The sequence below is a fragment of the Callorhinus ursinus genome, unplaced genomic scaffold (genome assembly GCF_003265705.2).
Source record: "Callorhinus ursinus isolate GAN/ISIS: 27379988/994484 unplaced genomic scaffold, GSC_fseal_2.0 scaffold18, whole genome shotgun sequence".
In the NCBI taxonomy this organism is placed as follows: domain Eukaryota; kingdom Metazoa; phylum Chordata; class Mammalia; order Carnivora; family Otariidae; genus Callorhinus; species Callorhinus ursinus.
The window spans coordinates 27,912,782-27,932,542 of NW_027397080.1; the positions used below are offsets into that span (position 1 = coordinate 27,912,782).

General features: G+C 43.4%; 1 protein-coding gene across 4 annotated transcripts in view; it reads right to left on the reverse strand.

The window, feature by feature from the left end:
• VPS13D (vacuolar protein sorting 13 homolog D) overlaps positions 1 to 19,761 on the reverse strand; it is a 241,022-nt gene that overhangs the window by 211,215 nt on the left and 10,046 nt on the right. For all 4 annotated transcript variants that reach the window (XM_025855733.2, XM_025855732.2, XM_073903327.1 and 1 more), the window contains exons 4-18: positions 16,943 to 17,133; positions 16,765 to 16,845; positions 13,102 to 13,218; positions 10,493 to 10,597; positions 8,927 to 9,097; positions 8,391 to 8,491; positions 7,516 to 7,684; positions 7,268 to 7,369; positions 6,903 to 7,104; positions 5,553 to 5,732; positions 4,297 to 4,427; positions 3,386 to 3,461; positions 2,804 to 2,974; positions 1,433 to 1,563; positions 44 to 176 (exon numbers count right to left, since the gene is read on the reverse strand). In XM_025855733.2, the coding sequence (XP_025711518.1) occupies positions 44 to 176; positions 1,433 to 1,563; positions 2,804 to 2,974; positions 3,386 to 3,461; positions 4,297 to 4,427; positions 5,553 to 5,732; positions 6,903 to 7,104; positions 7,268 to 7,369; positions 7,516 to 7,684; positions 8,391 to 8,491; positions 8,927 to 9,097; positions 10,493 to 10,597; positions 13,102 to 13,218; positions 16,765 to 16,845; positions 16,943 to 17,133 (2,061 nt within the window). The remainder of the gene's footprint in view (positions 1 to 43; positions 177 to 1,432; positions 1,564 to 2,803; positions 2,975 to 3,385; positions 3,462 to 4,296; positions 4,428 to 5,552; positions 5,733 to 6,902; positions 7,105 to 7,267; positions 7,370 to 7,515; positions 7,685 to 8,390; positions 8,492 to 8,926; positions 9,098 to 10,492; positions 10,598 to 13,101; positions 13,219 to 16,764; positions 16,846 to 16,942; positions 17,134 to 19,761) is intronic.

The following is a 19,761-nucleotide window of genomic DNA, read 5'->3' on the forward strand; positions in this document are numbered from 1 at the left end:
CCCCTGCAGGGTATGTCTTCACCACTTCGCATTCACACGGTACCTTGGGTATTTGTCAACAGCATTCTCCCCAGATCCACAACAACTAACACAGGATTCTTGAATTTGAAATCGTCAGGAAAGATCACCTGAGGGGCAGAAATATCTAGTCGCACGGTCCACCTTTTACTCTCCTCCTGTAGAAGTAAAATAAACCATAAATAACAAAACCACAACTGTGAAAGCTAAACAGCTTTACCGGTTGGGCTCAAGCCTTTCTGAAAGCCACACCCAGGCGTTACAGGATAACTTAAAAGTCTATAGTATTAGAGCAAAAAGTTTAAAACAAAAGTAGATCCCAATGCTTAAGGATTTGAGACATTACCACAGGCAAATGTTTAAAGTGGGAGGAAAAAAAAATTAGCAAATTACTGGACTGGGGTTGTCTGCTCTTTGATTGTGATGATCCATGGTTTGAGAAAGATCATGCTTCTAAATTTATAGGGCTTACTGTCTCACAGTATTGTAGAAATTATGGAATTCCAACAAACAGAGAAACTCAAATATTTTTACTTCTTCACAGACATTGGCAACCATGAACTTTCATGTCCAAGTATCTTAGTGGAAAACATAAGCTTTGACATTTGATATATAAAAAAAAATACCAAGTCATGAGTGTGTTCACTGTTCTTCCCTGAAACTAAAATTAGCCTCACATACATGGATGTAGTAAAAAGCTAATCTATGTAAATGGTATCAAAAAGAAACATCTCTAAGATAAGAGGATACTAACTGCTGCCTTTGTGTTGAAACACACACACACACACACACACACACACACACAAGAAACAAAAAACAGGACTAATTCTTCATCCCATACCACAGTCAGTACCGTTTTACTTGGAACATTGCTGCTGTCCCTTACGCTTACAGGGGCTCTGCTCTCTGAAGGGAGCCAGGCTCTCCCTCTCCACCTACTGCTGCATCTGAGCAGTGCACCTCCGTGCCACCATGCTAGAGACAGTTTTGCCCAACTGCTAAGGTGTTTCTCCTGGTCTATGGCATCCTCGCATCAGCTGGCCACTTAGCATCACAAAGGGACTATCACACCTGGGAATCAAAACTGGGGCACCATTCCAGGCGTTTTTCTTCCAATAATCATAAGTGAAGGGGGGTGCTCTTAAGTGAAACATTTGTAAATTATCAGGTCTAGAAAATGGACGAGTCTTAAGAGTGTTCCAAGACAGACACAGGGAAGAAACATGGTCTAGTCCCAGCCACTCGTTTTTATTCTTGACACCCTGACCGTAAAAGCCATGAGATTTTGTTTTTTGCTAGCTAAGAAGGATTTCATATTTTCAGTGAACTTCACGTTTGTAGTTGAAATAAGCATGCTTAACTAGAGGAGGTGAAGAACCTGACAGAGGGAATGCCTGCCCCCTGCCCCACTTACAATGAAATCACCCACTAGCAAACGATCGAGCGTTTGTCGGATTTCCGCCTTGGTCTGCATCTTCAGTTTGTTATACTGTCTTCGGGCAGCTTCTGCCACTCTCAGCTCAAGTTCAGACTGATAACCAAAACCTGCAAGATTAGAGACGCATGGGAGAAGTGAGTATTTTCAAACAGCCGGGTGGAAAAGACCACTGCAACATCTATTCTCACCACACATTTCCACCGAAGCTAAAAAACCATCTGCACAACAACCGTTCCTACTCCCACCTGCGCCGGCACTGTGTACGGTAACCAGAAGCAATGATGGGGCCCTGCCATGGGGGAAAGGCACCTAAGTTACTAGAATTTTCTTGAACCATTTTCCAAATGATCCCAGACTATTGTAAATCTTGAAAGCATACCACTACGTTAAAAGAGAAAGTGGAATTTGGAAGGAAATGCCTTCTAGATTCTATCAGGGACAGAGCAATAAAGCCACAGCATTTATGGCTGTTGTTGACATGAAGACTCAAAAACTGGACCAAAAACTAAAATAGCTCCATTGTTGGGTGCCTGGGTGGCTCAGTCGTTAAGCGTCTGCCTGCGGCTCAGGTCACGATCCCAGGATCCTGGGATCGAGCCCCACATCAGGCTCCCTACTCAGCGGAAAGCCTCTCCCACTCCCCCTGCTTGTGTTCGCTCTCTCACTATCTCTCTCTTTGTCAAATAAATAAAATCTTTAAAAAAATAAAAGTAAATAAAATAAAAAATAAAAATAAAAATAAAATAGCTCCATTGTTATAAGGAGGGAGAGAGGGGATACGTTAGGAAAGAACTATTGTTTTATCAACTTCCCTGTCAATGAAAGTGCTTTTTCCGCTCCTCCTATCTCAAATCTCTCCTGGACACAAAGGGAGGCAGGAATAACGCAATGATGACATAGAGCAGCGCAAGGATGAGTTCTACAGTATTTCACGCTGCACCAAACAAGTGAAACACACCACTGACCCTGCCATTTAGAGGGAAGTTCTTTTTTTAGAGGAAAGTTCTTGAACGTTCCTCCTAAACTCACTGGCCTAAAATATCCTGGGTAGCCAAGGAAACCACCATCCTAATAGAATGGGAAGAATTTTTAAAAATATGCTAAATGGAAGCAAAGACAAAGAAAATATTTAGGGATATGGTTCCTTTTTGAAAAAGTAACTTTCCAAGGACATCTACTTTGTTTCCCTAACTAAGGACAACCCTATCCACATGCCCTCCAAGCCTTTATGATTCCAGACACTAGCAGGTCACTTAGGTGTATAATAACCCTTGTCCAAAGCACTAAAAATGACAAGAAAGGTATCTATAGAAAGTAACATAAGATCAAACAAACAAAAAAGTTAACCTGAGGTATGAACCTTTCCCTTGTAGAAAAAGTCGGCTACTTTTTTAATAGCCTGGGGATTATATATGATGTTCAAGGGCCTCGTGCTGACATTCAGCCGCCTCTCAAAATGGCTGTGCACTGGATTTCTCTCATACAGCATCTCAAAAACCGGGTCATCTGGGTCCGCAGCTAAAGGGAAGAACCAGAGAAAGAAAATGGAACACAGCAAAAACAATCGCCTTATTCTTCATAAGCTGTAAGGAATTCTGGAAAAAAGACATTTTCTAAATTATTTTCCAATTAGTTCTCATTTATGAAAATTTTATAAAACAGAGACCCTAATGAGGACTGCCTCTAATTTTCAACAGGAATCTTCAAGACTGGGTTGTTGTATTCACTCCCATTATGGAAACCCAGGCCCCGGAAGCCCTACAGGCTGACACAGGTCACACACAGGTTAACAGAGAACACGGACTCCGAGACAAACACAGATCCACACAACAAACTGCTGAGCCAAAACAGGACACACTCCCTCTAAGACTACTGATCTGCAATCATCTTATTTCTAAAGATTAGTTTTAAGAACATATGACAAATTACCAGGATTATGGTCACTTCTGTCTGCAGATGTTGTTTGGAGACCAAAAGACTGTGAGACTCTGCCAACTTCTTTTTGCTATTAAAACATACACAAAATGCATAAATGTCAGGTGAGAGAGGACAGTTCGCCATGCACACACTTCCTCAAGTTCTGCCCTTCAGCATCACTCTCGCTTAGCACAACCAAATCGAAACTCATCCGACATCGGATTAGAGGACTTGCAGACTGACCTCTCTCATCTGTGCCCTTTTCGAAGCTAAAATGGACTGTATGCTACTCTGCGGTCAGCGCGTTTAATGAATGATTCCTTAATGAGTAGGAAGTACGTACGGCCCTTTAGACTCTCACGCTGCACTCCCAGCCTCTCCTCAATCCACACTCTAAAAAAATCACAGACAGAGCAAGTGGCTAAATGCTCAACTATTCTGATCATATCTCTGCCAACTTAATGAGATCAAAGATCTAATTAGTAAAGTCTGTTGAATATAAAAGATTACATATATATAGATAACTTGAAGTGGTTCTCTTGGAACTCCAGAAAAGATGAGACTTTCCATCAGTGACTTAGGGTAAGAATGCATGAAAATGAATTCCAGACAGAGGAGATGCGAACATTGACCTTGAAATGCAGAAAATAGTGGTGCTGATGGCATTTTCTTCCAAAACAGAGCAAACTACCCCACGGCAGCCATGGCAAAGGAGAGGAAGAAGGCACTGCCGGAAATCCCTCCGACATTCACTCTCTGACAAATTAAAAACCGTTACTGACTTCCAGTTTGTTTTTAATCAGCCCATCTGTCTCAAGATGACCAAATGTCAGAATGAACGGTAACATTACCTGTCACTTGCCCAAGACAGATCACAGTTCACCCCACCCGGGACGGAGCGTCCATCCCACCGCTGTACGTACTGAATTTGGGAACACCAGAAGGGGAAACATGGTGCCTTCTGTGGCCAGGTCTCGAAGAAACAGTCCACCCAACCGCACTGAGAGCAAGGAGGAATTTCTTCGAGGAAGAGATTCTGCTAGTAGCTTCACATCTACAAAAACATCAACGTAAGACTTGACAGTATGCCATGACAACCTGAAGTATCTTAAAAAGTATGAAATATAATGTTTTACAGAGGACGATTAAATATCATGAAGTCTTTTTCGTTGAAAGTAGAACTAAAAATCCTACCTACATATTGTTGTGTCCATATAAATCTCTCTATATAACGACATACAGAATATTAGAAGTTTCCTCGCAGAATGAATTCTAAACAGAGCATGTTACCATTGAGTTCAAGCAATCTGCTGGCTCACACTAAGTTTATGATATCTCAGCTCTCACAATTATAAAGTCAAACAAACTGGCTTTTTTTTTTTTTTGGTTGTTTACCTTTAAATTACTGAGATAAATGCCTATTTTATACACCAAAATAAAAGTATACGTGAGATGTAAAAACACCAGCATGTGCATAGTTACTTATACACCTTTAATTCCAAGTCACAAACACATGTCAGACATGGTCAATCCTCATTATTCGTGGGTTCTATGTTTGTGAATTCTTCTACTCACTAAAACTTATTTACAACCCCGAAATCCATCCTCGCGTGCTTCTGAGGACATGTGCAGAGCAGAAACACACCACCTAATGTGCATGCTCGCAGCTAAGGGTGAACCAGGTAACACTGCTCTGCCCTCTTGGTTTAGTGTGGCTCATACTGCACACACATGCCCCTCTCGTGCTCTACTGAGTGCCAAGTTGTTGGCGTTTCTGTGCTTTTTGTTGGTAATTTCACGGCTTAAAACGGCCTCCACACTGCAGTGCCAGGCCTTCCAGCAGATAAGCTTCACTCAGGCCCTAGTTACAGTGCCGCGGCCAAGTTCAGTATTAATGAATCCACGATATACATGAAATAAGCTGTCTTTACACACAGACACACATTAACACAGGGTTCTGTACCAATCTGCTGGTGAATGTTATGATCAGAGGCTCGCAGGCACCTAACACTGTATCTCCCCGCCAACACCCCCCACCTTGCCCCAGCAGCGACTCAGCATTCAACCATCCTGTGCTCACAGCAACTTGCTAGAACGTAAGGACCACAAATAAGGAGACTCGAGCAAACACGGGCACCAGGGAAGAGTGGCAACAGCCGGGGGTTCTGCGGGGCAGCACCTGAGAACTCGAGCTGCATGAAGGCGCGCTCCTCCATCCGCAGGCCTCCCGGCTCCTGGTGCAGCAGCGTCACGGTTCCCCGCTGCAGCTGCACATTCAGTCGGGCAAACACCAGGTCCCGCTTCGTGTACGCGCTCAGACAGGATGCGTCGGCGGTGGGGTCAAAAAACTCCTCAGTGCCTGAGCATGAGGAAGGAAAGATGTTAGAGGAATGCACGGGAAAATTCAAAAAGCACCACCAGGCACAGAGATCACAGTGATGATGACATTATTTAATAGTTTTCCCCAGGAAGAACTCCAAAGTCATGGGCGACTGCTTCATTCCTAATGTAAAATGATCCCACTGTTTTATAAGAGATCTTATCAGGGGCATCTGGTCAGCTCAGTCGGTTGAGTGTCTGCCTTTGGCTCGGGTCGTGATCCCGGGGTCCTGGGATCAAGTCCCACATCCCTCTCCCTCTGCCTCTGTCTCTCTCTCATGAATAAATAAATTTTAAAGATTTTTAAAGATCTCATCAGCTCATTCTCCAGTGAGGGAAGAAGTGAAGATTCAGGACAGAGTACAGCATAAACAGCGCTGCCCAGCACCGTGAAATGCTCTACATCTGCACCGCAGGCTCAGAAGCCACCAACCACAGGTGACTTTGAGCTCCATGGCCAACGTACCTAGTGTCACTGAGGGGAAAAAAAGAATGTTTTTCTTTTAATTTTAATTAATCTGAATTTCAATAGCCATCCGCTTGAAAATGAGTAAACAAATCTATGGTGTTACAAGTCAGGAAAAAGATTATAATGTGCAGGACAGTGACCGCAAGAAACACACAAAGCCCTCTGGGGTGCTGATTTGTTCTATTTCTCTACCAGTGTGCAGGTTATACAGGAAGTATGTGACTCTGGAAGTCACTGATCTATATAAGTATGGTGTGTGCATGTTATATATGTTTGCTTCAATTAAATATTTTTTTAAAAAATATAAATAGATAGCCATCTGTGACTATGGCTACCATGCTGAACAGTGTGGGTGTAAAGAGTGGCTTTGGATTGATCTTCAAGCTTCAGAGTTTAAACCTTCTGACTTGCTCAGTTCTCTTACGATCGCTGCCTCTCAGCTCTGAAACTGTGCTCAGTATTCAAATTCAGCAATGAAGCTGCAAATGAAGTATCTCTCAAAAACTTCCTCCATCTGAATCTATGAACGCGAGACAAACTGTTTTACAAATGTCTACTTCTTTTATTTGTAAAATAAAATACCATGGGCTGTTGCACAAATAACAGACGAGTTTTTATGAGCCAAGTGTCTCCCTTCAGGACAGCCAAGGGCAGGAAAGTGAAGGCCCTCGCCCACCTTACCTAGGATCTCCTCGGGAGTCCACTGTTCATGCTGCTCTGCTGACAGCCCCTCGACTGGTCTCCCCTCAGGGCTCTGCTGCCCATACCAGCCACCCCAGCCAGGAAACCAGGACTGAAGGTACTGGAGCATCCCACTGCCTCCACTGGCCTCTGGATCCCCAGGAGAGTCTCCTGGAGAATCCAACTGAGGCTCTCGTAGGCTCTGTGTCAACCAGAAATGAACAAATATGAGTCTCCAGAGACAGAAACAAGCTGTGATGTTGCCACTGATTCTTCTCTGTCCCCCCGAGAAGCACAGCACATCAAAACTGAGCCACTCTGAGCGTGGTGAGTCTGAGCACATCTTCTCACAGAGGATTTCTTACCTCCGCCAGTTCTTCTTGTTTGTGAAATCGTTCATGAACCAGTTCACGCAAAATCTTCAATTCCTCAAAGCTCTGTTCCTCCTCAATCCGACGCATCTCCTCCTGTTTGGGTTAAAACAAAACAGGTCTTAGAGCTCCAGAGAAACTGGACACCTTCAAAAACCCCTACAAGTACTGGGAGGGAACCGATCTGCCTCCCCACGTACCCACTGGAAGCCAAGAAACAATGAAGATAACAGTCCCCTCACCCTGTCGTCTGCATGAAGCAAGCCTCCTTTCAGCTTGCTGAAGTATTTGTCGGTGTAAGACACAGCATCGCGAGCCCGGTGTAACAAGAAGTCCCAAGTACAACGCTTCCTCTCCTCTCTGATCTCATTCAGGTTAGCATTCAGAGCAAAATACCACCATTCTCGGCAGCTGAGATGTTTCATAACAATGTTAATTACTTCTTACACAAAGAACTTCAATAATAGATTCTCAACTTAGGCATCATTAATAATATATTCCTCGATTGGTGTGAATTACCCATAACATCAGTCCTGTCCACTGACAGATAATCAACTGGTGACTACAAGGTAAAGACTATCTTAAGATAACTGGCAAGGATTTGGATACTAAAGATTTTAAATGGCATACTTCAGAAAAGCCATGGAAATACACAGGATCTTTAAAATTTTTAATATATTGGATCGGTCAAGTCTATCACTGCAACAGGAAAAGATTCCTTTTTGCTACAGAAGTTATAAGGTGTACTACATAAGTGCTGCCCAAACAGCATGGGACCACAGACATAGGAAAGCAAGTTCAGAGAGCACTACAAAGTACTTCCTACACAGTCAGATCCCACCGGAGCAACAGTGGTCGACTTGCTAAGTGAGACCGAGAGGACCTTAACTCCACTGCGCTCCAGCTGAGAGTAAATCCACACCAACGAAATATACAGTAAGAACGTCAACGCAGGTCAACCACAGAAATGACATTTTAAAGGTCAGAAAAGTCAACTGTATTTTAGCTCCAGCTAAATACACTGCCAGGGACAGTGAGGCCCATTTCTGATCCACGGCCAAGGACAGTCACACTCTACAATGCATCTCAGAGGTACAGGTCACTTGCAAGCCCTTACTTCTCAGACACGGCCACTTTGGGCTTCCATCTTCGGAACTTCACCTGCCTCTCCTTTCGTTCCAGCTCCTTGAGGAATTCCATGATTTGCCGGTACTGCAGCTTTTCAGCAGAGGTTAAGAGAGAAAAACTGGGTTAATGCTGACATGTTTCTTTTACTCAGTTAACACCCATCTCTACAGAGGACAGTTCGTGTTGGTCAAGCCACTGAATGGAAATCCAATGCACACTGGAGACCACGTTTCAGCACCATGTGGCACTTCTCTCTGACCACGGACGGTGAAGTATTCATATTTACTGTATGTCCTGGCCTCTGCTCAGCGCTTCAAAACCAAATCAAAACTAACCGGACAGCAACACAGTCCAACCGTATAACACACAGTGGGTGCTACACCCACCACAGTGTTGGTCTCACGGGCACTTTCTTTCCCGCTGGGGTGCTGTGAAGAGTATTGAGACCCTTCTATCACTGTGCTTCCTTTACCCAGTTACTGGTCCCACAGAGGGAGTATAAGCCACTGGGTAGAAAAAGAGTACCTGAGAGAGTTTCAAGGGGATGGTCTCCAGATGAATATCGCACTCGATCCGGGGAGTGTGCCGAGACCTCAGAGGCTCTTTGGAGCAGTTTCTCTTCAAAAGAGCGGATGCGCACACAGGCTCCAGGATGTAGTGATGATCGCGGCTCTCCATGCTCTTGTCCATGGCCTCCTGAGTGTCATAAGAACGTCTGTCATTATGGCAAATGTTTTCAGGATCAAGTCACATGCTGGTATGTTACCTAATTTACCACCTATTACCTCAGAATCCCAAACAGGACAAAATTTCTAGCATTTTTAAAACTTTTATCTATATTTCTTATTAGGTAAAACATTCACATGGTTCAAAACTGAAAGGCAAAAACAGGTGAAATACCTCCTTCCGACTCCCATCGTCCAGCCAGCCAATTATTCTCCCCAGAGGCAACCAGTAATACCAGTTTCTTCTGGAGAGTGCCAGAGGCTTTCTGCATATGTTCAGACAGATCCATGATCTTCTGGTTTTTTAACCAGTCTCACATAAGTGGTACATACGCTCTTACCTCAGTTCTTTAAACTTAATACTAAATCTTAAAGACTAGGGGCACCTGGGTGGCTCAGTCGTTAAGCGTCTGCCTTCGGCTCAGGTCGTGATCCCAGGGTCCTGGGATTGAGACCCGTATCAGGCTCCCTGCTCAGCAAGGAGCCTGCTTCTCCCTCTCCCACTCCCCCTGCTTGTGTTCCCTCTCTCGCTTTGTCTCTCTCTGTCAAATAAATAAATAAAGTCTTCAAATAAATTAATTAATTAATCTTAGAGGCTATTCCATATTCATCATAAAGATCTTTGTTCTCATTTTTTATAACTGCATACAGTTCTTCTGTATGATGTACGGTATTTATTTAATTGAATTGGCAAAACAAAACCTGTACAACAGCATGCAAGCCAAAGAAAATCTTAGGTGAGGGCGAAAAGTCCTTTTTCTGCATTCTACTTAAACCACCTACAATTTCTTTACCAAGAGATTAAACTCAGAATTTTTTATTCTTCACAAACAGTAATACTTTATGCCCCATGATTTTAATGCCTTTCTAAGTACTTCCTAAAGGAATACCACCAAAGGTGAAGTTTCAATATACATAGAATAAGAAAGCTCTTCTTTAAGAGTCAGAGCTGGTGCTTTATTCATTTAAAATCTGGACAGCAATTTTGCGATGGCTTAAAGAATACGTAACTATAATATGTTAGGTGTATACCATGGAATACTATGCAGGAGTCAAAAGCAATGAACCAGGAATATAAACAGCAACATCCAGCAATCTTAAAAACACAGTTTTAAGTGAAAAAAAGAAAACAAAGAAACCTAGAATGCAATACAAACATGAAACATACACAAAACACTATATATTGTTCAGAATTACATGCATATCAAGTACCTCAAGCAAACCCACTTGAGAATGGATGCCCTTGGAGGAAGACGGGCATGGGAATGGCAACCAGAGCCACAGAGAACAGAAACCTACGTGGCGGTGGCCCCAAACTCTTTACTATTGTACTGTGTTACCATAAAGCCTTCTGCCAGAATCATACCTGTAACTCCACCTGGGGTAAATCCCCCAACAAAGTGCAATCGACATCCCAATAGACGCTAAACTCTGCCACATCTAGTTGCTTTTTCCGCATTAATTTCTGTACCTGAGGTAAAACAGGGAAGAAAAAAAACATGCTCTCTGTACTCACAAACTTATTCATTCATTCAACAAACCATTTCTGAGGAGGCACGCATCAGCACTTTGCAAGGTGCTGGGGATACAAAAGCGAATCAAAACAGTTTTGTTCTTACAGTGTTCAAAATCCAGCTAACTGGGGATACAAACATGCAACAATTTTAACTAAGCGGAGGGAAGCAGAAGAAGAATACCTATGATGCTATGAGCAAACAAAAGAGAAAATGTCACCGCATGGATGAGCATCAAAAGATGTATACGGTTCCGGCCCAGGGCAGGGTAGGAGGGAAGGATGGGGACACAGGTCGAAGTGTTGGGCCCACCATACAGAAGGCCTGGTGTCTCCAGAGGATGGTGACTACATCTGTGTCATGGGAGCACTGTACTCATGGTGTGAGGGCAGGACTGGTACACACATTTGGAGTGGGGAGTTAAGTGCTGACAAAAGTAGCTTGGAATGCTACTAGGTATCCTGGGTTAAGCAGTTTCCCTCCCCCCAAAAATCCATGTCCTCCTAGAACTTGTGAAGGGGACGTTATTGGAAATAGGGTCCTTACAGATGTAATCAAATTAAAACGAGGTCATACTGGATGAGGGTGGGCCCTAATCTAATGACTGGGGTCCTTCTAAGAAGAGAAGGCAGACACACAGGGGAGAAGACCATGGGAAGATGGAGGCAGAGATGGAAGGGATGCATCCACAAGCCAAGGAACTCAAAGGCAAACACCAGAAGCAAGGAGGCACGGATTCTCCCTCAGAGCCTCCGGAAAAACCGGCCCTGCAAACCCCTTGATTCTGGACTTCAGGCCTCCAAAACTAAAGAGGATAAATTTCTGTTGTCTTAAACCATTTCACTTGTGGTGATTTGTTGTTAAGGCAGCCCTAGGAAACGAATACGCTAGGAAAGGAAGTTTATGCTGCACCAAGGAGTTTGGACTTCATACTTTAAGAGCCCTGGAGCCGCTGAGGGTTGTGCTATAGGCATGCCACCAGGGTCAGGGATGTGTTTGAGAAACAGGACTCTGGCAACAGTGCAGAGTGGAGCTTCCCTCCTTGGTGTGCTAGAGAAAAAGAGTCATGAGTGTATCAGGAAATAGGCAAGTTTATAGGTTCAAGTTACATTTAGAAATATCTGGCTCACCACCTCCAGCCCCCAGCAGCCGCATGCATTTGCCCCAGCATCCTGTCCAAATGATATCTTTTTTCCTATGTGCGCCGTGATGTGGAAAAGACTAGGAAGCACTGGGTTACAAAGAATCAAGGGCCTGGGATGGAAGCAAGAAGTCATGAAACAGGATGTTTTATAAGCCCAGGCCAAAACTTACAGGACCCTGAAGCAAGGCAGTCACAGTGAAGATGACAGGAAGAGACACATTTGAGACATTTTGCAAGGAAAACTGGCAGGATGCTGTGAGCAGATGGATACTGAAGTTAAAGAATAAGAAGCAAAAGGTTGAGCACAGGCTTGGGGAGCTCAGCACACTGTCTAAGAACACATGCTCCGTAGCAAGGGGGGCAAACTTTCTGCCAAAGGCCAGAGAGTACTCATATGTACTCACAGGCTTCGTGGACCATACGGTTTCTGTTGTAATGACTCAACTCTGCCCACTAGAGCACATAAGCAGCCTTGAATAATATGTAAATGATGGGTGTGGCTGTGATCCAGTCATTCTTTACGGACAAAAACAGGGAGTGGGGGGGCTTTGCTCTACGGTCCACAGTTTGCCAACCCCCACTCTGCAGCTGGTCCATGTGGGTTCGAGACCTGGCTCTGCCACTCCATCTCTGCACCTTAGTGTGCTTAGCTGACTGTAATATGAGGCTAACAGTGGTGGTGAAAAGTACTGAGAATTCAATGAGGTAAGTCATGTAAAGCGCTAAGAATAGCGCCTGGCATATAAAAGGGCTCAAAAGATGTCAGTTTTGTTGTTTTAACATTCAGTAACATGTTAGAGAATAAAGGGGAAAAGTTGGTTTCAGGGCCGGTGGAACATAATGGGATAATTTCGCTTATAAGAAGCCTAAACCACCAGAGGTGTCCCACAGGCAGTTAAAGACCACGAACAAGAAGGTCAGAAGAGAGGTTCAAGACATAGAGACATCAACAAACATTCCCAGGGCATGGCTGATTCTATGAAACAGAACGAGCTTCCCCCAGGAGTACACATAGCATGAGAAGAAAAGCAAAGCTGAAACCCGTTCTGTGACTCAGTTTCTTCGTGCATAAAAAGAAAGCGATAACACCAACATTTAACATATGAGTGAAATAACGAAAGGTCAGAGAAAATTGGCCATTTCCCGACTTTGGCAAATTAATCTGTTGACACAGACAAGAAACATACATTCCCACTAAAGAACATGGTGAAAAAGAATGCGGTCTCCTGTATGGAACATGAAATGACCAAAGGCAGAGCCCCAAGTTCCCGAGAACCAGTGCTTTCTTCCTAGGTTACAGACACAGTTCATACTCACAGGCTCATTCACAGCATTCTGCACGGACACATTCTTAATACAGATGCCAAATGCAAAAGGATGGGATGGATTGCTAATACCATCTTCGAAGCGCAAATGGACATCTTGAATTTTTAACTGCAAAGGAGAGAACAAAAGAAAAAGCATTTAGACATGTGCTATAGGTAGAATACTATAGGCAGACGTCAAACTGCCCTTGAGCATTTAAATAAGTCAGAGCAGGCAGTTTATACAAATGCTTACAGCACACACAGGTCCAATGCTACGAGAATTATAACCACAATCCTGAGAGCTATCATCACAAATGACATGAATGACATTTTTTGTGATTGGCGCTACCTCCAGAAAAGAGCTACAATACTTTCATTAAACCATTTCACAAGGCCCCTTTAAAAAACACTAAAAGAAATACTGCTGGATCTAGATAACTGGCCTGCCCTCTCTTACGATATTTTAATCTTGCCTCTGTGTCCCCGCACCTAGACACAGGAACACCAGCAGGACACCTACACTCTGTACTTATTTATTTCCCCTGGCCCCTGGAGGTGGGCTACAGAAATGGCACGCTGCTTCAGTGAATTAAAAATTGTAACAGAAAGTGAAAAGACAACCCAAAGAATGGGAGGAAATATTTGCAAATCATGCATCTGATAAGAGACTAGAATCCAAAATATATAAGGAGCTCTTGCGGCACCCGGGTGGCTCAGTCAGTTAAGCATCTGCCTTTGGCTCAGGTCATGATCCCAGGGTCGTGGGACTGAGCCCCACATCGGGCTTCCTGCTCAGTTGGGAGCCTGCTTCTCCCTCTCCCTCTGTCCCTTCCCGCTGCTTGTGCTCCCTCAAATAAATAAATAAATAAAATCTTTAAAAACAACAACAAAATATATAAGGAGTTCTTTCAACTCAACAATAAAAAACAAATAAATCAATTTTTTAAATGGAAAAGGGATCTGGATAGACATTTCTCCAAAAAAGACATGCAAGTGACCATAAGCATATGGAAAGATGTTCAACATTAGCCATTAAGAAAATGCAAATCAAAACCACAGCAAGGTAGCACCTCTTACCCACTAGTGTGGTTATTATCACAAGACAAACAATAATAACAAGTGTCGATGAGTATGTGGAGAAATGGAAATGTTCCTACATCACTGATGAAACTGTAAAACAGGGCGGCCTCTTTGAAAAACAGTTTGCCAGTTCCTCAAAAAATTAAACACATAGTTACCATATGACTCCAACAATTCCACTCCCAAGTATATACTCAGGAGAACTGAAAACATATATTCACACAAAACCATATACATGAATGTTTACACCAGCATTATTCGTAACAGGCAAAAAGTGGAAACAACCCAAATGTACATCAACTGATAAGCAGATAAACAAAATGTAGTATATCCCAAAAACCACAAAACCTCTCTCAAACTCCTGCACTGAGAGATGTGACCACATTTAACACGGCTTCTAGAAGCTTAAGCCTGCGTCCCTGGGACATTCCAGCCTCATTCTGAGTTCCTGTGTGGAAAAGCTCAGGGCTGTTTTTTCCAGCCAAAGCCTGACAATAGGTCCCTGACCTCCCTTTCTTAGAGCATTTACCAAAAAGGGCTTACAACTGTGAATCCTTTCTCTGTCCCTATGAGATGTGTATGTATCTCCTATAATCAAGGACTTGAAAGCCATTCCTTTGAAATGTAATCATCAGGAAGGACAGGGCCTGTCTCTCAGTCTGTCTCTGTGGGAGCAAAGAAGCCCAGCTAGCAGATATAGCTGGCCTTATCACATGGACACTGACCCTTTGTCATTTTTCACCTGAGCTCTCCCCAACGGGATCCCCTGCCTCACTCTCCCTTGGAAAGGACCTGTCACTTCTGTGTAATTTGGAACAGAGCTCTGCTCTTTCCACTTCTGTCAGCAGTTACTGAATAAAATCTGTTTTCACCGCTTTCACTAACATTCAACTTTGTTTATCTTTGACAATCCGTATCTTCGACCGAATACATTATTCAGCCATAAAAAGGAATCAAGTACTGGTACACACCACAACATGGATGAAGCTTGAAAGCATTATGCTAAGTGCAAGAAGCCAGACACAAGGGGACTCATGGTGTACGATCACATAGATATGAAATGTCCAAAATAGGTAGTTTCCGTAAAGGAAGATTAGTGGTTGCATGGGGCTAGAGGGAGAGGAGAAATGGGGGTGGCTACTAAGTGGGTATGGAGTTTCTTTTGGGGTTAATGAAAGTGGTCTGGAATTAGGGAGTGGTAACCTAGGCACTCTGCAAACACACTAAAAAAACACTAGAGGGCGCCTGGGTGGCTCAGTTGGTTAAGCGACTGCCTTCGGCTCAGGTCATGATCCTGGAGTCCTGGGATAGAGTCCCACATCGGGCTCTCTGCTCAGCAGGGAGTCTGCTTCTCCCTCTGACCCTCCTTCCTCTCGTGCTCTCTGTCTCTCATTCTCTCTCTCTCAAATAAATAAATAAAATCTTTAAAAAAAATAAAATAAAAAAGGGCGCCTGGGTGGCTCAGTTGGTTGGGCGACTGCCTTCAGCTCAGGTCATGATCCTGGAGTCCCGGGATCGAGTCCCGCATCAGGCTCCCTGCTCGGCAGGGAGTCTGCTTCTCCCTCTGACCCTCCCCCCTCTCATGTGCTCTCTATCTCTCATTCTCTCTCTCTCAAATAAATAAAATCTTTAAAAAAAAAATAAAAAATAAAAAATAAAATAATAAAAAAAAAAACACTAGAGTGTACCCATTAAAAGTGTAAACTTTATGGGATGTGAACTAAATCTCAATAAAGCTATTAGTAAAAATAATAATGATGAATTATTTAAAACCAATGACAGCTAAAAAAAGAAATATATAGTTGCCTGAAACAGAATTCAAAGCACTCACCTCAAATGCACCAATCTCTTTGTCAACGTTATGACAGTTATAAAACCAACAACCTCAGACTGCATTTTGGGGGGAAGTAGTATACCTTGAAACCATTTAGCCTGTGTCACCTTGGCACTGCAAGAAAACCCCGGAGGTACTAAGTACAGGCTCACTCTTATGGCACTCATAAAAATTAATGTGGACCCTGATCTAGTTTTTGAGGATGAAACAAAATTGTAATTAAAGCAGAAAACGTGGCCAACAGCCCTGACACTGTAACTCCTCAAACCGCCACCAGATCCATCAGTGAGATATTAAAACACCTCCGTGGGCTGTTCACAATTCACTATGTAATCAACTAGAAACCATGTATTCAACCTCTCTCGTGTTAACAGATGAAGAAACCGAGACAGAGAGGTGAAGTGAAATGCCCTGAAATGATCAGTCATGAAGGTTTAGGTGACCCAGCTTCTTAGGAGATACATCCTTTTAGCAAGTAAGAGTCCAACGTTCAAAAACAAAGCGAAATACGAGTGAAAGAAAACTCCTACTCACACAAGCTGAAGCAGGAAAAACCTGTGCCTGCCCAGAGCTGGAGACTTGCTTTTCAGGTTTTCCTTTGGTACTGCCTAGAAGAGGGCATACCTGAGCAGTCGGCCAAGGCTCTGTACACCCCGTTTCAGTTGAACCCACAAGAAACAAGGTACTAAGAAGCGCAACACAGTTAAGCCTGAGAAGTCCCTGTCATGTTCGTACTTTATAAAAGTCAGGAGGACTTACTTCAATATTCTCCACAATTCTTGTAACTACAGAGGCGGTAACTGAGTACCAGTAGGATTCCCCCTTCTGCTGGCGTTCATTCTACAAAGGGAAGAGCCAGAATTAGCCAAATCCAGTGCTCTGCTCATTTCATCTGTCTCACCGCAGCTGGTCTGGTGGCCGAGGGGGTGTGCCTTGCCTTCCATCTGTCCTCCAGGGCTTGAAGCAGAGCCTTCTTACGCTCCCTCTCCAAGAGCTTCTCCTTCTCATCATTGAAATCCTCTAGCTTTTCAGGGGCTCCGATTAAGTGAAGGCTGGAGATGGAGATCACCCAAGGGTCCACGTGGGGGCGATAAAAGGGAATCTGAAGAGTTACCTTCCCAATCAGGCCTGGGGAAAGCAAAAGTCTTGTCAAGTGCTGATACACATTTTTACTTCAATTTTTCTGTATTCCATCAGTTTTGTTTAAGAAGCATGAGAACTGGGCGCCTGGGTGGCTCAGTTGGTTGGGCAACTGCCTTCAGCTCAGGTCATGATCCTGGAGTCCTGGGATCGAGTCCCACATCGGGCTCCCTGCTCAGCAGGGAGTCTGCTTCTCCCTCTGACCCTCTTCCCTCTTGTGCTCTCTATCTCTCATTCTCTCTTTCAAATAAATAAATAAAAATCTTTAAAAAAAAAAAAAAAGAAGCATGAGAACTTTTGCCATTTAGTTTTTAATCTAAGAAAACAGGCAGCAGGTTCTCACACATGGGAAACAGAAAGTTAGTGGGCTGAGATCAGTAATAACGAGGCACAATAAAGTAAAAGATGGCAAAGCCCGGGGTGGAGGCGCCTGGCGGCTCGGTGTTAGGTTAAGCGTCTCTTTGACTCAGGTCATGATGCCGGGGTCCTGGGATCGAGCCCCATGTCAGGCCTCCTGCCCCGCTTGTGCTCTCTGTCATTATCTCTGTGGCTATCTCTCTTTCTCTCTCAAATAAAATCTTTAAAAAAGAAAAAGCCCAGTGTGACTTTGCCCTATCAAATGCAACAGCCCTCCTCTGCGAAGTGCCTCTTCCCCAACTGAACGACATCTTCAACCTCCTTGGGGTGTCTTTCTCCCCACAGCACCTGCACGAGCCCATGAGCACGAAATTCATTTCTTGTTCATTATTCACGGGCTGGTTGAGAAGCACCTCTTGGGAGTTACCGGACTTACTTACAGCATGTCCGGTCTTGAACCTACCAACTGAAACATGGGCCATAGCACTACTGTGGCACTCTATCAAGGAAGAATCCTGATTCTTCATGAGAACCCGGACTGACGAGAAACCTGCTAGAACCGTGATACTGATTTCCCAAGTCCTACCATTTCTAGCCGAGGCTCCCAGGACACAGGTCTTCTTTAAATTCAATTAATAAGAGGCAAGGCGCCACTAAAGAATAATGCATAAGAATATCTAAACTGTCCTAAAAGATCTCTCAAAGATCCACATGGCCCAACTAATATGTTCCCTCTGAAAGAAAAACATGTTATCAATCGCTACCCTCTAAGATCTAGAATTCAAGTGGAATTGATCTGTTGAAGATAATATTAACACCAAGGGATTGACTGTGTAATCCAGTAATAATTAAGAAATGTGGCAACAAATATGGGCTCCTGGGATCCCAGAGTCCTGGGATCAAGTCCCGCATCGGGCTCCCTGCTCAGCGGGAAGCCTGCTTCTCCCTCTCCCACTCCCCCTGCTTGTGTTCCCTCCCTTGCTGTGTCTCTCTCTGTCAAATAAATAAATAAAATCTTTAAAAAAAAAAAAAAGAAATGTGGCAACAAATAATCAAACAATGTTTTAATTTGAATTTTATCTAGAAAAATTAAAGTAAGATTTTTCTATTTAATAGTTTATATTGTAACTGAAACCGAATACAAATTTTCACCACAAAGAGTTTAATAACAATTGGTGTGCAGTTGCAATTCGAACCTAAATTATTGGGGGAAGAGGCATGTTTGATAAATTAGGTGACAGCAAAATATAACCCTGTTACATTTCATTTAATTTTTGCAGAACAAGTACAAATAGGGTCATTTTTGCAAAAATATTAGGAAACTTCATCAGTGTTCCCAAGAGCCTCTCCTAATCCTTTGATACTCAAATAATCATCTTTGGAAGTACCCTCAGTATCATCATTCCTGAGTTTCTTTCAGATTCTAATTTGTCACTGTCTTTGCCTGGTATCCTGGCAGTTCACCCACCACTTGAACTGACTTCAAGAAAGCCTAAATCTTTTGCAAGATTTCTATCTTACTCCACCTAGCAACTGATTTGCATGGTACTTGCATTGTACTGTAATATAAGTACCCAAAAATAATGGAAAGACTGACATCAACAGGTATTATTGAATGATGTCGGGGTGTCTGAATAGGGACTAATTTTGTACACGGTCATTTAACAAGGAATTGTAAGACTTTATTTTTAAGTAATCTTCACACCCAACATGGCGCTCGAACTCACCACCCCGAGATCAAGAGTAGCAGGCTCCCCTGACCGAGCCAGCTGAGCACCCCAACAAAGAATATTTTTATTCCAGGACAGTTCTTGTTTCCTCACCAAATCTAGTAACTGCAGAACTCCTATCATAACTGCAAACCTCTACTGAGTGTGCTAGGCATTGTTGAGTAATTTCAATGCATTAACTCATGTATTCCTCTCCACAACCCTCTGACATAGGTACAATGATTATCACCTCCTCTTAAAGACTGAGAAGCACACACAGAGCAGTGAGGGAACTTCCCCAAGGCCACACCACCTTGGGGTGTGATGGCAGATATGGAATATATGCCCAAGCACACTGTTCCAGAGCCCACCTTTCATTCAATAAACTGTCTCTCAGTAATATTATGAATTCCCCAAAAATAAGACCCCCCTGCCCCGTATCTAGAACAGAAGTTCTCACACTTCAGGAAACGTTAAGAATCACCTGTGGCACTTATGAAACATACAGGTTCAATGATACTCCCTTGGTTCTGATTCAATGAGTCTGGGA